The 17488-nt window shown below is 38.5% G+C and overlaps 1 protein-coding gene across 1 annotated transcript in view; it reads left to right on the top strand.

The window, feature by feature from the left end:
- The window catches only part of CRYBG3 (crystallin beta-gamma domain containing 3), a 128759-nt gene that overhangs the window by 67315 nt on the left and 43956 nt on the right, over positions 1–17488 (top strand). The window contains exons 8-11 of the mRNA XM_090276047.1: positions 5382–5518; positions 6713–6827; positions 14445–14480; positions 16661–16791. Of these exons, the coding sequence (XP_090132173.1) occupies positions 5382–5518; positions 6713–6827; positions 14445–14480; positions 16661–16791 (419 nt within the window). The remainder of the gene's footprint in view (positions 1–5381; positions 5519–6712; positions 6828–14444; positions 14481–16660; positions 16792–17488) is intronic.

A 17488-nucleotide genomic window follows, 5' to 3' on the forward strand; every position in this document is an offset into this window, starting at 1 on the left:
TCTGCCCCTGGTAACATCAGATCATGTCCCAGTCTCTTTTTTTTTTATTGTATTCTTTTCATTATCGTTTAACCCCCTTATATTCCCTTCCCCCCTGCAATCACCACACTGTTGTCTATAACCATGAATCCTTTTTCCTTTTTGCTTGATCCTTCCACTCCTAATAGCTGTTATCCTGCTCTCTATCTATGAGTCTGTCTCTATTTTGCTTCTTAGTTCAGTTTGTTTATTAGAGTCCACATATGAGTACAATCATATGGTATTTGTCTTTCACTGACTGGTTTATTTCACTTAAGCATAATGTTCTCCAGGTACATCCATGCTGTCGCAAAGGGTAAAATTTTCTTCTTTTTTATGGCCAAGTAGTAGTCCATTGTATAAATGTCCCATAGTTTTATCCACTCATCTACTGATGGACTCTTGGACTGCTTCCACATCTTAGAAATTGTAAATAACACTGCAATGAATGTAGGGGTGCTTATGTTCTTTTGAATTAGTGTTTCAGGTTTCTTGGATATATTCCCAGAAATGGGAATGCTGGGTCAAAAGGCAGATCCCTTTTTAATTTTTTGAGGTATCTCCATACTACCTTCCACAGTGGTTGCGCCAGTCTGCATTCCCACCAACAGTGCACACATCCTCACCAGCACTTGTTGTTTATGGATTTATTGATGAGAGCCATTCTGGCTGGTGTGAGATGTTATCTCCCTGTGGTTTTAATATGCATTTCTCTTATGATTAGTGGTGTTGAGCATTTTTTCATGTCTATTAGCTATCTGTATATATAATACCCTTTGGAGAAGTGTCTATTCAGGTACTTTGCCCATTCTTTAATTGGATTGTTCATTTATTTGGTGTTGAGTGTTGTAAGTTCTTTATAAATTTTGGATGTTAACCCCTTATCAGATGTATTGGTGAATATGTTCTCCCATTCTGTGGGTTGTCTCTTCATTTTGCTGATGGTCCCCTTTGCTGTGCAACATCTTTATTTTGATATAGTCCCATTTATTTATTTTTTCTTTTGTTTCCCTTGCTTGGGGATATATATCAAATAATATATTGCTACAAGAGATGTCCAAGATTTTACTGCCTATGTTTTTTTCTAGGATTTTTATGGTTTTGGCTCTAATATTTAAGTCTTTAATCTATTTTGAATTTGTTTTTGTGTGTAGTGTAAGAAGGAGGTCTAGTTTCAGGTATTTTTGCACGTATCCAATTTTCCCAAAACCATTTATTGAATAAACTATCTTTAGCCCATTGTATGTACTTTCTTCCTCTGTCAAATATTAATTGACTGTAAAGGTGTGGGTTTATTTCTGGGCTCTCTGTTCTGTTCCATTGATCTATATGCCTGTTTTTATGCCTCCCATGTAGTCTTAAGAGTACCTTCAGCAATAACATAGCACATGATTTAGTTTAATTACTCCTATGGCAACCAAGAACATATTTTTTTTTCAAATAATAGATGTTTCTTTTATATGCTTAAAACAAAAGTTCATAATGATTTGACTTCACATTACTAAACCCTCAGGAGTTGTGGATAGCGCACAGAAAAACTCATATTATCCTAAGGGGTGTCTGCATGTATTTTATTTGACTTAATACTTTGCAAAACTGTGGCAAACCTATGTCTACAAATACGTGTGTCTGCTTTTGGACCCAGTACTGTGATGGGCACTGGGAATGGAAGTAGGATATGATCTCTTGCTTCAGGTTGCTTAAAGCCTAGGGAGGAACAGCTGAGTCACATGACCATGTGTGTGAGGCATACTCTGCAAGCCCCAAGGGGGCACCAAACAGAGGCACTTCCCTGGAGGAGGTGGCACTGACTAGACTCTTGAGAGAGTGCACAAAAGTTAGATAGCAAAGGAAATATGAGGGAGTTCCTGGCAGAGTGTTGGTGGCACTGTGGGGAGTTTGACGGCTACAGCAGAAAGGGCAGTCTTCCTTTCCAGTGCTCATTTAATTGTCTAACTTGCTAGAAATTCCTTGAAATGAATAATTAGTCTGTAGGTGGAATCTTCTAAGATTTAAATAATATACGGTTTGGTGCCTTCCTTGTGAATGTCAGGCACCATGCCAGATGGGAAAAACAAAATGAATAAGATACTGTGAACAGCAACCCCCTCCCCACTGCTTCCTTAATTAAACAACAATAAAATCAAACAAAAACTCAGTCTGTTGAGAATGGGTATATAAATGGGTATTTGTACATCTGCCATTTGCTTAGAATATGTTATAAGAAAAAATAAGTCATGATTGCATTTTTTCCTTCTTCTATTGTTCTTGAGTCTTGTTTAAATTGCCTTGTCAGTGCCCCCATATCTTGAACAGGTTAGCACCTTTTAGTGAGGAAGGAAAATAAAACTATTGAGCACTGAATGGAAAAGGCATTAGCATTGTTCTAAATAATTAACAAAGTAAGAATCAAGCACCAAACTGCTTCCTTTCTCCAACCCCATCAAAATGCTGGCTCTTGATAGCTTTACTTTCATGGTGGCCATTTCAAATTCACTTAGAACCTTTAGTTGCTCTAATCTGACTAGTCAGAACTTTACTGTTCTCTAAAGATTATGTGAGTAGGTACAGCAGATACCATCAGTTTTCAGCAATTGTAGATTCTGCTCTAGGGTCATCTCTGCTCCCTCCTCCCCGAAATGAGAAGGGGTACCAGTGCAGTGAATCTGGAGTAAAGCACTTTTTTTCTCAAACAGAAGAAATGAATCTTGCATATTACTGTGTTTAACTATGCATTTAATTTTTTTTTAAGGAGTGACATTTTTGGTATGGTCAGAAGTTACTTAGGTTGTCCCCTCATTAATGAACCAAGAAGAGTGAGATCCATTGTTAGATCAGTGAACAAAGGTATTTTACATAAGGTGGAGACAAGTAGATTTTCTTACTGTTTTTGTTGACTAATTCATTCCCACCCTTTTTCTCTCCTGTAGCTTTGTCTCCCTTATAACCAATTACTTTAATAGTCTTAAGCTGGAAAATTTCACCAAAATGTATTTGTAAAGTATATCATGGCTAGAAAAGTCTGGAAGGAAGCCATAGAAACTTCTAAGAGTAAAGTATTCATTGTTGCTAGGCTACTGTAAAGCACCCTTCAGTCACCAGTGCTTACTGCCTTTGAACATCAAGAATCATACAGGTCTTGCAAAAGACATTATATCTGTGAGCACCACCACGAAAAAGCTAGAACTTATCAGTGAAATCTTTTTCAGTCAACTGGAGAAGAAAAAATTGGTTTCCTAGTGCAGATAGATGAGAGCATCAGCATTCTTATTTTTGTTTATTTTCCATTTTTTAGCCGTTGTCATTCTTGTTCCATTATGCTGTTTCCTTATGTGTTGTGGTAGACTTGAATGCCTCTTAGCTTTTTTCCTTTTAAAGTACACCACCCAAACATTGTTTGTATAACACAATGCAGAGGAAACTTGTTTGCGTGAGACACTTAGTTATGTATTCTGTTACTGCACCGCAGATCCCTGGGGGAACATGAATATGGCAGCAGTTCTGTTACTAGAACTCTATTATTAACAGCAAACAAAAGAGCTTTGAAGATTGACAGGTGACTGCTCTGGATATTTCTGGCTATTTTTGAAATGAAACTTTAGAAATAAATACATTTGTGTACTTTCAAGAATATTTTTAGGTAATGGCTTTTTACTGTATTGCATTTTAGGGCTAACTTTCTGAAAATAAGATGTATCAATCTGCTTGCTTTTACATAGTGAGAAGAGTTATTCATTATAATAAGAGAACTCAGTTTGGAGAAAGGTTAAAAATTAGAAAATTGCAGTTTTTTAAGTTGCAAAACTGATTATAATAAAAAATACAATTGTTCAGTCCAATAAATGTCACCTCTGATTGTTATTGCATTTACCTATTTTATTAAAGCATAATCATTTGAATTTCACAATGTCCTAGATGAGAATTATGCTACTGAAACTTAATTTGTATAATTAAACACCCATGACTACTGAGATAGATTATGTGTTCAGACAGAAGCACTTCTGTAATTTCAGGAAGGGAAAACCAGTTGTGGTTTTGATTCCCTAAGAAAAGATGAAGTCATTTTTGACTTAGAACTTGCCTAATAAAAGATTTTCATAAGAAAGAATATAGAGAATTATTTCTTTAATCTCAATGGGGGAAATATTTACAAAGCTTAGAGAGGCCAGAGGGGGAATGAAATACAGCATGGAGACCAGTGTGACTGAAGAGTTGTGGTGAGTCAGTATAGATTAGTAGATTGGTGCCATATTGTAGAAAGGGAAACAAATATAAATTTGATGTGCTTGGGTCTTGAGCCAAGGAGTGGCACGAAGTAAGCTGTGTTCTAACAAGCCAGCTGTATAAAGAATAGCTAGTACTTGACTGGTTGTATAGGCCCATAATCGAAGTCTTGGCCTTGATGAAGGGCCTTGACCATGGGAGTAGATACACAAGTGAAATTTTAAGGAAGGTTTGGCAGGACATAGTGACAGTGGATATATGATGGAATGTAGGGTCAAATTTCATAATGCCTTTCTTCTTCAGACCACCTTGTACTGAAGAAAATAAATAGAATACCACAAGTAGGAAAGCAGATTTCCTTTACCCTCATCTCTAATTCCTACCTCTTATGGCAATGTAAATTAGATAACACACTGAGGGCGTAGTGCCTCTCTGTTGTTTATTTTTTAATGTTCCCCATGAGATCAGCTTTTATTTAACTCCCTTCCTCCCTATGGCTTTGTTGTGCTTCTAAGAAGGAAGGCATACAGACTTTTGGCACTCAGATAGTTTGGTAACTCTGAGCATTGCTTAATGGAACAAGAGTTTGAAAAAACAAAGCAGAAAATATCAGTAATACTTTTTCAATCAATAATATTTATAATTTTGATGTTATCAGTGTATCTCCTTAGAAAAATTTATTGGTTGCCAGATGGGAGAGGTTTGGGGGAACTAGGTGAAAAAGGTGAAGGGATTAGGAAGTATAAGTTGGCAGTTACAAAACAGTCACAGGGACATAAAGTGCAGCAGAGGGAATATAATCGATACTATTGTAATAACTATGTGTGGTGCCAAGTGAGCACTAGACTTACCCAGGGATCACTTCATGAATTATATAAGCATCTAACCACTATGCTATACACTTGAAACTAATATAAAATAATACCGAATGTCAAATGTAATTGAAAAATATCAAAAAGAATTTTTTTGAAAAAATTTTACTTTAAAAAACTGGTATAGAGAAAGAGTATTTCCTTTACACCACTCTTGTGAAGAAATTTAACTGAACAATGAGAATATTGTAACTGCATATCCAGGGTATTGAGAATACTGGACTGTGTGTTTCTTTAGATGATTTCAAAGCCTTTTTTTTTTTCCAGGATTGCAGTGTTCCAGAGATAGAACTTTGTCCACAGTCTGACCCATCATGTTGTCCTATTTACATACAGCGAGCAGTCCCTAATTTGGAAGAGCTGAATATCCCCAAATCTGTGTCCTTCACTGTGAAGTCAGGAATGTACGTATCACTTTTTCTTTATTACAGTGATTGATGGCCACCAAAGTTAACTTTTTATTTCATATTTCAATAGGGTGACATACACATTTCTGAAGTGTTAATTTTATTTATATTCCTAGATACCCAGGACAGACTATTGCAGATATTAAACAGATTCTGTCTGTCTTTGGCTCCTTATTAAGTCTTTGATGTATGACTCACAGGAGCAGATATAGATTCTCAGGCATAGCTCTTGATAGATGCATCCATCGTCTTTTTCTTTTTATGGCTGAGAAGTAAAAATATGTCCCTGGCCTAAAATTCTGCAATCTGAACTATTTCCAGAGTGTGAGTGCTAGTAGTTTGTGAGTGCCTTTTTGCTTATACTCCACTCTTCCTGTAGGCAGGTGGAACTACTCTCATGTTATAAAAGAGGAAATTAAGTGACTGGTCCCAGGCTAGGCCTTTCTGATTCCAAAGGTGTGTTCAGGAGTGTGGGTCTGAGTTTAGTCTTAAATCGGTCTCAGATTGACTAGAATCACAAATTCTGTGATGCCTGATTCAACATGGACCATTCTTCTCTCATTCACTGTTATCATCTGCTCTGATGTTGGTGGTGTAGAATTTTGGGGTCACTGTAGGACATCTTCCTTCATGTTCACCACCCATGGATGAGAATTCTTAGGCAGACCCAGTAATTAATCCTATTCATGAGCAATATTTGTAATTATCAAATTTAGATGGAAGCTACTTGAACCTTTTGGGAATCTTATATCTTACAATGTTCCTGAGGCAACCAGTAGACTGATTTTGACTCTAAAATTGTAGGTCAAAAATGTAAGTTGTCTGCTGGAATCCCTACCTCTGATTGCTCCAGTTTTAAAAAGAATGGGATATAGTGAAATGGTAGTAATACTTCACTTATATTCTGCTTGAATTAAAGGGCTAACACCTTTTAAGTACTGGAAATTTTTAGTGCTTGGAAAACCTATGATAGAATTATTATAGGATAGGTAGTGTTTGAAGGTACCTACTTAATAACATGTTAAGTCATTGTATGTGCTTAGTGAAGTCACCTTGAGTGTGTTTTATATGCATAATTCTATAATGGGTTTTTTGTTTTGTTTTCATGTAGCCCTTTTTTCTTTTAAGTTTTACAGAACCAGACTAAGGTATTCCTATTATACTTTAACCAGCTATTCCTTTCTTATTTAGTTGGCTTGCGTACCCAGATACTAATTTTAAGGGGCAAGCTACAGTTTTGGAGGAAGACCATGGACTCTTTGAGATTTCAGCAGCAGAAATGAAATCATTGCACCCACTTCACATGGTAAGGAAATTTAAAATGAAATGTTTTTCCAAGTACACATGAGTCCAACATTAAATAGTAATGATGATTGCTCATGCATCTCAATCCTGAAAATGAATGTGAATACTACTGAATTAACAAACTATTGATTCATTGTTTTTTGGTTTCTTTATATTATAGAGAATATCTGTGTGAAAATTTTTAATTTTTTTTTATTCAGAAGACAAATGTCTGAATTTATTTTGTGCTGAGTCTATCAGAATACATGCAATTTCCCTTTAAGTGTTGTTCTATGAAATTTTTGAATATTTAATAAAGTGCTGAATTCTTTTTGATGTTTATTATAAGTTACTTGTAAATTATAATCTTCCATTGTAGTAATGTGTGATAACTTGGCATTAATAGTAAGTGGGCTGCTCTATCAGTGGTGGCTTTCTTAAAGATAAGGATGTGTGGCATTTATTTTCTTGCAAACATTTTTATTTGAGGGACAAACTGTTAATTAACTGTATCTGAGTGATAAACCGTATTTGTTTTGTGCCTTTTAAGGAAATTAAAAACAAGGCAAATGAAGAAATTTTAGGAAATTTCATAATGTGGAACTGTATTAGAAATAAGTAGATTACATTAGGGTTTTTGTGAGAGGTACTTTTTATGCTCTACAACCTTGGGTCCACTAAGGTATTAAATGTGATAAAAAGTATTGACAACTTGAAAGAGGAAGTGCTTTCCCTAATTTAGAAAGCCCAACCAACTATAGAGAAGACATTTAGTAATAAGTGATTTAGAAATCTCATCTGCAAAATGAGATTTCTAAATCTATTAGCGCTTTGACTTCTGATCAAGATGGCAGCCTAAATAACATGGTTTGCCTACCACACAACCACATCAAAATTACAACTAAAATATAGAACAGCTATAACTCAGAACTGTCAGAAATCAAGGTGAATGGAAGTCTGACAACTATGGAATTAAAGAAACCGCATCCATCCAGACTGAGCCAGTAAGTTGGTGCCATATCTGACTGCAACAACTTGGCTAACACTTTTTGACCCACCTTGGATATCCCCAGAGACTCCATCTCACTCAACTTATGGGACCACCCAAGCTGCTTTTCCTTATCGATGGCTGGTTTTGGCTTGTGCTTCACTGTTTCCTAAACCCTTTCAAACAAGCAACAGCTGGTCTCAGTGAGCCTCAGACCAGAAACTAGCAGCAGCCAGGTTAGATAACAATTTGGCTTCACCTCAGAATTCTCCAAGCCCAGCACAAGTAGCAGCCATCTCAGCTTGTTTTATAGCTCAGGCAGGGTAACCCCAGGCAAAACACAGGTAGGGGCTAACATTGGCTGGCATGACCCAGGAAACCCCAGGGCTAGTGCACCAAGTGGACAGCTACAGACTACGTCAGAGAACCACCAACCTGAAGGCAGAGGTTGGTGGTCAGTGGTACGGCCAGTCCCTGCAGCTAACTAGCCTGGGTAAACCCCTCCCATTGACCTGCCAACAGCGACCAAGGCTCAACTACAAGAGGGGGCTGTACTCAGCCCAAACAAAGGGTGCACCTCAAGTACCCAGCTTGGGTGATAGTGGAGGCTGTGCGACTGGGCCCTACAGGACATCTACTACATTAGGCTACACAACCAAGACATGGAGTCAAAGTAGCTCTACCTAATACATAGAAACAAACACAGGGAGGCTGCCAAAATGAAGAGAAAAAGAAACATGGCCAAAATGAAAGAACAGATTAAACCCCAGAAAAAGAGTTAAACAGAATGGAGATAAGCAATCTATCAGATGCAGAGTCCAAAACACTGGTTATGAGGATGCTCAAGGAACTTAGTGAGGACCTCAACAGCATAAAAAAGATCCAGTCAGGGACTTCCAGCCAAGATGGAAGCATAGACCGACTCGTTTTGTCTCCCTCTACAACTAAGAAGGATTACAGCTAATGCAAAACTAAAAATAAGAAGTTCCTGAAAATAAAGCTACATGGAAGTCCAACATATGCAGTCATAAACAAGTGGGGCTCGTCTGGACGGGTAGGAAGTGCGAGCCCACGGCTGAGAAAGATCAAACTGTGCTGGAGGCGGAAGCCGCAGCGGGAAACAGCAGGACCTGGTGAGCAGACGCCTGTGTTTGGGGAGAGGAGAGAGGCGCCTGGGGGCCGGCCCCGGCTGCAGACCAAATCCTTCGGCTCGAAATTCCAACAGCGGCGAGGGCAGACCCCGTTGGGAGGCGGCCCTGTTCGCCAGTGGAGAGTAACAGCGGGAATCCATCTTAGACCCCCACCCCCATGCAAAGTGCCACAGTGTGGTGAGAAAGGTCACCAGGTTGTGACAAGCACACAAGACTCCGCCCAATATAGCGTAGGAGGTGTGACAGCGCCCCGCCCAAGAGGAGAAGATAAACAAAACGTTCAGAATGGCAGAATTAATGATTGAAATACCAATCACACAGCTAACAAAAAAAAACAAAAGCCTTGACCGAGGAACAAATAGCGAATCTTTCGGAAGCTCAGTTTAGAGCCATAGTTATAAGACAGCTTACAGACCTAATAGCGGGGCTGAATCAAGACTGGGAAGGAATAGAGGCTTGCCCTGCTGAAATGAACAAAAATACATACAAGTGGTGAGGAAGGGAAAGCCTTGGATCAAATCAACAAATCGGATCATAGGGAGGAATCAAACAGTAAACCAGTGCAGAAAGAGGAAACGAAGAGTGAGGAGTATGACAAGAGGCTCAGAAACCTCTGGGACAGCTATAAGAGAACGAACATCAGATTGCCAGAGAGTGAAGAAGAAGAATTAGAAATTGAAAAATTATGTGAAAAAATAATGAAGCAGAACTTCCCTAACTTGGGGAAGGAGGTGAACTTACAGGTCCAAGAAGCACAGAGAGTTCCGGATAGACTGAACCCAGGGAGGACCACACCAAGACACATTATCATCAAAATGTCAAAAATTAAAGATAAAGAGAGAATCTTAAAAGCAAAAAGAGAGAAGAGAAGAATCATGTACAAAGAGGTCCCAATTAGATTATCAGCGGATTTCTCAAAGGAGACTTTACAGGCAAGAAGGGACTGGCAAGAAATATTCAAAGTAATGAAAATCAAAAACCTACAACCACGACTACTGTATCCAGCAAAGCTGTCATTCAGGATAGAAGGGCAGAGAAAGTGTTTCCAGGACAAAGTAAGACTGAAGGAGTTTGTTAGGTCCAAACCACTGTTATATGAGATGTTAAAGGGACTTGTTTAGAAGAAGGAGGATCAGGACAATGAACATTAAAATGAAAACTATATTACAACAACCAACAGCAGAAGCTAGGGAACTGAGGCAAGGGCAAACTATGTAGGCAACAAGAAGGGAAAAATATAGGTAAGGGGAGCATATTGGGGGAAGGTCAGCAGGGAGGGGGCGGGGGGAGAGGGAGGGAGATGGTGCAGGAATTGGGAAGCATAGTGGAAGGGAGTGGAGTGGACAGGAAGATGTTGAAAAGAACTATATGCAGGACCAATGGACATGGACTAAGGAGGGAGAGAACTGGAGGGAGGAGAGAGCGGGGGGGGGGGAATTGGGACAACTGTTAACAGCATAATCAATAATAAAAAAACTTTTTTAAAAATCCAGTCAGAAATAAAAGATACACTAATAGAAATAAAGAGCAATTTATAGGAAAACAACAGTAGAGTTGATGATGCTGAGTATCAAATCAATGATTTGAGACATAGGAAGCGAAAACAACCAATCAGAACAAGAAAAAGAAAAAGAATCCAAAAATGAGGATAGTATAAGCAGCCTCTGAGTCCCAAACAAGTTAGACCCAAAGAGGACCACACCAAGACACATCATAATTAAAATGCCAAAGGTTAAAGATAAAGAGAGAATCTTAAAAGCAGCAAGAGAAAAGAAGGTATTTATCTACAGGGGAGTTCCCGTAAGACTGTCAGCTGATTTCTCAAAAGAAATTTTGCAGGCTAGAAGGAATTGGCAAGAAATATTCAAAGTCATAAAAAACAGGGACCTACAGCCAAGATGGTTCTACCCAGCAAAGCTATCGTTTAGAATGGAAGGGCAAATAAAGAGCTCCCCAGACAAGAGAAGATTAAAGGAGTTCATGAACACTAAACCATTATATAAAATGTTAAAGGGACTTATTTAAGAAAAAGAAGATCAAAACTATGAACAATAAAATGGCAAATACAATATATCTATCAACAATTGAATCTAAAAAACAAACTAAGCGAACAAGAAGAACAGAGACAGAATCATGGATATGGAGAGCGTTTTGATGGATGCCAGATGGGAAAAGGGTGTGGGGGAATGGGTGAAGAGGTGAGGGGATTAAGGAGTACAAATGGGTAGTTACAGAATAGCCATGGGGATGTAAAGTACAGTAAGTATAGGAAATGGAGTAGCCAAAGAACTTATATGCATGACCCATGGACATGAATAAATGGGGGGGGATTGCCTGAAGGAGTATGGGGTGCTGGGTGGAGGTGGGCAGAGAGGGAAAAATCAGGACAACTGTAATAGCATAATCAATCAGTATATAAATAAATCTACTAGCAACTCCACTCTTATTTTGTATACTCTGTAGTGGTATTAATCTTTAATTTCTCATGTGTGCTTAAGGACTAAAGTTCATTTCCTTCCTTGTAGTTGTTGTAACCTGGGAAGTATCTTTTTACTATCTCTTATGCCATCTACATTGATGTAGAGAAGTCTGACTATTTTATCTACTGTAGAGTTCTAGTCTTAACATTTTTAATATATCACAATTTAAATTTAACTGGTATTTAATCTTCACTAATCTGATTTTAAGTGTATTTTATTGATTATGCTATTACAGTTGTCCCAATTTTCCCCCTTTTCCCTCCTCCACCAAGTACCTCCCTTTCCTCCAGCAGTCTCCCCATTAGTTCATGTCCATGGGTCGCGTGTAAATTCTTTGGCTTCTCCACTTCCTATACTATTCTTAACATCCCCCTGTCTATTTTGTTCCTACCAATTATGCTTCTTAATCCCTGTACCATTTCCCCCTTTCTCCCCCTTCCACCTCCCAGCTGATAACACTCCATATGATCTCCATACCTATGATTCTGTTCCTATTCTGGTTGTTTGCTAAGTTGTTTTGTTGTTTTTTTTTTTTTTGGTTTTTCAATTACAGTTGTCCCCTTTTCCCCTAATTTCTCTCCCCCACCCAACCCACCCCCTCTCCCGCAATCATATCCCTCCCCGTTGTCTATGTCCATGAGTCTTTTATATGGGTTCTTTGACTAATCCCTTCCCTTACTTATCCCCCTTCTCTCCCTCTCCCCTCCCCCCTATTGACTGCTATTCTGCTCTTTGTTCTATTTAGTTCCTTTGTTTGTGTTGTTCTTTAGTTTCCTGTATTAGGTGATATCATATGGTATTTTTCTTTCTTTGCCTGGCTTATTTCACTAAGCATAATTCTCTCTAGTTCCATCCATGTTGTTGCAAATGGTAGGAGTTCCTTCTTTCTTTCTGCTGCATAGTATTCCATTGTGTAAATGTACCACAGTTTTTTGATCCACTCATCTACAGATGGGCACTTAGGTTGTTTCCAGCACTTAGCTATTGTAAACAGTGCTGCAGTGAACATAGGGGTGCATAAGTTCTTTTGAACTGGTATTTCAAGATTCTTCGGGTATAATCCTAGTAGTGGAGTCGCTGGTTCAAAAGGCAGTTCCATTTTTAATCTTTTGAGGTAATTCCATACTGTTCTCCATAGTGGCTGCACCAGTCTGCATTCCCACCAATAGTGCACCAGGGTTCCCGTTTCTCCACATCCTCGCCAGCACTTGTTGCTTGTTGATTTGTTGATGATGGCCATTCTGACTGGTGTAAAATGGTATCTCATTGTGGTTTTTATTTGCATCTCCCTGATGGCTAATGATGTTTTTATGATTCAGTTGTTGAGAGTTGTGAATTTGTCGCCTTTTTAATCTTCGTGGTTTTGATATTCTTTTTTAACTTAAGCCCCTTTAATATTTCATGTAAGAAGGGCTTGGTGATGATCAATTCCTTTAGCTTTACCTTGTCTGGGAAGCACTTTATCTGCCCTTCCATTCTAAATGACAGCTTTGCTGGATAGAGTAATCTACGTTGTAGGTCTTTGCTTTTCATCATTTTGAATACTTCTTGCCAGCCCCTTCTTGCTTGCAAAGTTTCTTTTGATAACTCCGCTGAGAGTCGTATGGAAACTTCTTTGTAGGTAACTCTCTGCTTTTCTCTTGTTGCTTTTGAGATTCTCTCTTTATCTTTAAACTTTGGCATTTTAATTATGTGTCTTGGGGTGGTCCTCTTTGGGTCCAACTTGTTTGGGACTCTCTGTGCTTCCTGGACTTGTATGTCTATTAACTTCGCCAAATTAAGGAAGTTTTCTTTCATTATTTTTTTCAAGTCTGTTCAATTTCTTGCTCTTCCTCTTCTTGCACCCCTGTGATGTGAATATTGGTACATTTAAAGTTGTCTCAAAGGTTGCTTATACTGTTCTCTTTTTTTTTTTTTTAATTCTTGTTTCTTCTTTCTGTTCTGGTTGAACGTTTACTTCTTCCCTTTTTTCCAAATTGTTGATTTGAACCCAGGCTTCCTTCCCTTCAATGTTGGTTTCCTGTGGATTTTTCTTTATTTCATTTAGTGTAACCTTCATTTCTTCCTTTATGTTGTTGCCATACTCTATGAGTTCTCTGAGCATCCTGATCACCAGTGTTTTGAACTCTGCATCTGATAGGTTGGCTTTCTCCATTTTGTTTAGTTCTTTTTTAGGGTTCTGTTCTTTCATTTGGGCCATATTTTTGTCTCCTCAGTTGGCATCCTCCCTGTGTTTGTTTCTGTGTATTCGGTAGAGCTGCTTTGACTCCCTGTCTTAGTGCACTTGTTGTATGTGGTAGAGCCTTCAGTATTGGCCAGGATGGGGTAATCCACTTTACCACTCTGTGGCTCTGTGTGTGTGCAGGGGGAGCTCAGATTGGGGACAGTGCCACTGCCTGGCTTCTGGAGGTTTGTCCAGCACTTGCCCCATTTCCAGTCACTTTACCCACTTCCCGTATGTGATTGGCACTCTTCCAGCAGTTGCCCAAGTGGTGAAACCCAAGTGGGCAGGTTTGCATACGTTCTAAGTCTGTGTGGACCCTTTAAGTGGCAAAAATCCAGTTTCTTCCACCGCCCCAGTCCCAAATGGTTTTTACAGCCAGAGGTAATGTGGATTTATCTCCCCCGTGCTGGAACCCTGTGCTGTGCGGTCTGGCCTGGGGTGGGATTGCTGGCTCTCAAGGTATCCCTCCTGTCACTACCTCTGCACCATATTTCTTCTCTGCCTGTTTTTATCCATCTCTGCGATTTTGCCTCTCCTACCTGTCTGGATGAATGTGTCTTTAAGTCCTTCATTGTCAGGCTTCCATACAGCTCAATTATCTGACAGCTCTGGGAGTTATTTGTTTTGAGATCTGGTTGTAATTCTTTCTTGCTTGTGTAAGGAGGCAAAGCATGTCTCCTATGCCTCCATCTTGACCAGTAATCAGATTTTTATATAATCTGTATACATCACATGGTTACTTTCAAATATTTTAAATATTTATATATCTAACATAATTTCTTGTTATCTTTTTAAGGGTGGACTAAAAGTGGAAATGCCTATGAACTTAAAGGTAGGTTTTAAACAGACTCCTGTAGTAGGCTAAAAAGTTTGAGTATTAATCTTTAAGTTTTTTGAAGTGTTAAAATAGACAACAGTTATCTGGATATATGTTAACAGTGGCTAGCTCATGGATGTTGGGGTGGTGGGAAGTGACTACACAGAAGGGTTGCTGAGCACCCAGGCTTGAATCGGGTGTGGAGTCAGAATGCACAGATCAAGGCCTGGACTGAAAAGCCAGGCAAACTCAGCAAAAGCACCTACTAACAGGTGAAAAGGCGGTAAGCTTGATTTTTGTTTGGGGTGAACTATAGGTGGCATCTAGACAATCAAGTGGTGATACCTCGCAGGCATTTGGGGGTGATGCTCAAGAAGGAGATTGAGGATGATCAGCAGGTGTAGACAGCTCTTGCCAGATAGGTGGCAGTTTTTTAATCCTGGGTCTTTGAAGGGTAGAGTCAGTAAACACTGGAGTGCTAGCGATGCCAAGATTAAGCACCTTTGGGGAAGGAAAGGTAGAAAAAGAATTATAAAATGTGTGTAAAGAGAGACCGGAAGGTGAACAGAGCAGTAACCAAACATGAAACAGGCCTCTGTCGAATTTGGTTGCAGCACCTCTAGAGGCAGGTGAGGCCAGGGATTTGTTCATTTTTCTTCTTTCCTCCAAAAAAAGACACAGCCATCCCAACCTCCTGTTTTGGAGCTTCCTAATTTATGAAATTGACTGTCATTCTCTCAGTCACATAGATGGAGTCTCTGAAACTTAATATCTAGTGTATCTAATGCATCTAATCATACTTATCTCAGTCTTAAAAAAAAATACTTATGCCTATATTCTACTCACAGAGATACCATTCTGGTCTGCGGTGTGGTCATATGTCTCAGAGCTCCCAGTTGATTCTGACTTATAACGAGAGTTTCAGATCAGGGACCTAATAGATGCAGAATTAGCTGTGACACTCGCTGAGTGACTCCTGTCTCCGTCTCCTTGTTTGCTGAGTCAGAACTTCAGGTGCAGCAGGCTGGGTCTTCCTTGGACCTTTGCAGTTTGACAGGTTGTAGAGGTACAGGAATGCAATGGCTGTCATAGCCAGTCACAATTTCCAAGTTGTTAAATGTTAGTTTATGGCTTATTCATCAAAGAATTATTGCTGCCTTCTTAGTTTGAGTGTGTTCAGCATATATAGCATGTATTAAACCCAAATAAAACTTTATTACTTCCAATACAGCACCTGGTGAAAACTTAATAATGAGAAAATGGCAGGAGCAGTGCTACGCGTATATTTGTCTGTATAACTTTATCAGTTTTTAAAACTAAAAGAGCTATTACTCGCTGGTTCAGTATGTTTAAGAATGGGATTTTAATTCACCAAGGTCATGGATTGCCAGCTGTGCACAAATGCCATTGGCCACAGATAGAACGGGGTGACAGAGTTTGGATAGACCAGCACTGTTACCACCTCCACATACAGAGGGCAGCTCACACTTGGGAATAGAGAGCATCAAAGTGGTAAAAGAGAAATACTTGAACTGATCTAAATTTGAAGTAAACAAAATGCTGGAAATATATTTCCTTCTACACTTACCTTCCTTACCCTACTCCCCTACCTGCCAATTTAAATCAAATACGGAGTAAATACTATAATCTTTTCCAATTATTTTTTATTTTTAGGAAGCTTTGTACTTAGATTCAAGAATTTGCTTCCTTATTTCTTCTCACTGAATAGTAATGACCATAGAAGCAGTATTATAAGAAACAGCATGTATTTTCTCAAATAAATAGATAATTCATTATTATGCCCTGGAACCGCAAGAAAGTGTTTATTTCTTAAAGGGAAAAATTCAATAAATACAAGGCAGGTTTGTATTAAATCCTAACCACAGGGATAAACTTAGATAATTCAAGACAGTTTATCCTATGAGATGATCCTAGTATTTGGGCAACCAGAACAGTGTGATCAGACTGAAAAGTAATAATCTGAGACATATGCTATTAATTAAGGTATTTTATCTTTATGATGTTAAAGACTCATTTATTTCCCATGAATATTACACACTGTGATATGTTGTAAGAATATATTAATGAAAAAACAGTGATCCCTATTCATGTTGTTGTCTTTAGTGCCACTTAAGTAAATCAGTAGATATCCTAAAATATTAGCAAGTTAAATAATTTTCTTTCATATTTTTCAGGTTATTATTTATGAAAAACCTCAATTCTGTGGAAAGGCGAAAGAGTTTAGTGAACATATAGATTCTGTCCCAAATTTTTTAAAAAATGGGGACTTTCATGAAATTGGATCAATTCGCGTCATCGGTGGAGTGTGAGTGTTATGTTTTCAATAGTTGATTTAGTAGTCTATTTTTGAACATCAGTACAAAAAAATGTGCTAAGCAGAGCAAAAACAACCTTCCTTAGTCTGAAGATATAAATTCCTTTGATAATATGAGAAATAAAAATACATTAGTTACTAATAGATCTCTAAACTCTACATATTTGGAGATAGATTGAATATAGAAAAGAGTTTCTAAAACTTCAACACTTAGTATTACTAAGCACAGTATAGAAATAAGAATTTCAAATAAAATTTTTTCACAGATGATGAACATGGATGAGAGCCCTCATTTTAATCCTCTCTTCTGTTGATCTTAGTTGACTTTCTGTGCTGAGGACATTGACAGTGAGCCCTCTCTCATTAAAGACGTAGCCTTGGTGTCTGTTTCAGAGTTGAGCATTTTTTATATTTATTACCCTCTGGCCCTGATATGCTTTTGGAAGTCCTCGAAGAACTCCTGAGTATAATTCAAGTGTAACTATCATTGTTACTAACCCAGTCTCAATCAGCAGTTACTGGGGCGAGACCCCAGAAAATCTTTGCCCTGACTGGGCTGTGCCTTTTTTTTTTTAATCTTCACTCAAAAATATATTTATTGATTTTAGAGAAGGATATGTTTATTGATTTTAGAGAGAAAAGAAGGGAGAGACAGACAGACATCACTGTGAGAAAGAAACATTGATCA

Source organism: Furipterus horrens, unplaced genomic scaffold (genome assembly GCF_987537825.1).
Source record: "Furipterus horrens unplaced genomic scaffold, mFurHor1.1.pri manual_scaffold_1, whole genome shotgun sequence".
In the NCBI taxonomy this organism is placed as follows: Eukaryota; Metazoa; Chordata; class Mammalia; order Chiroptera; family Furipteridae; genus Furipterus; species Furipterus horrens.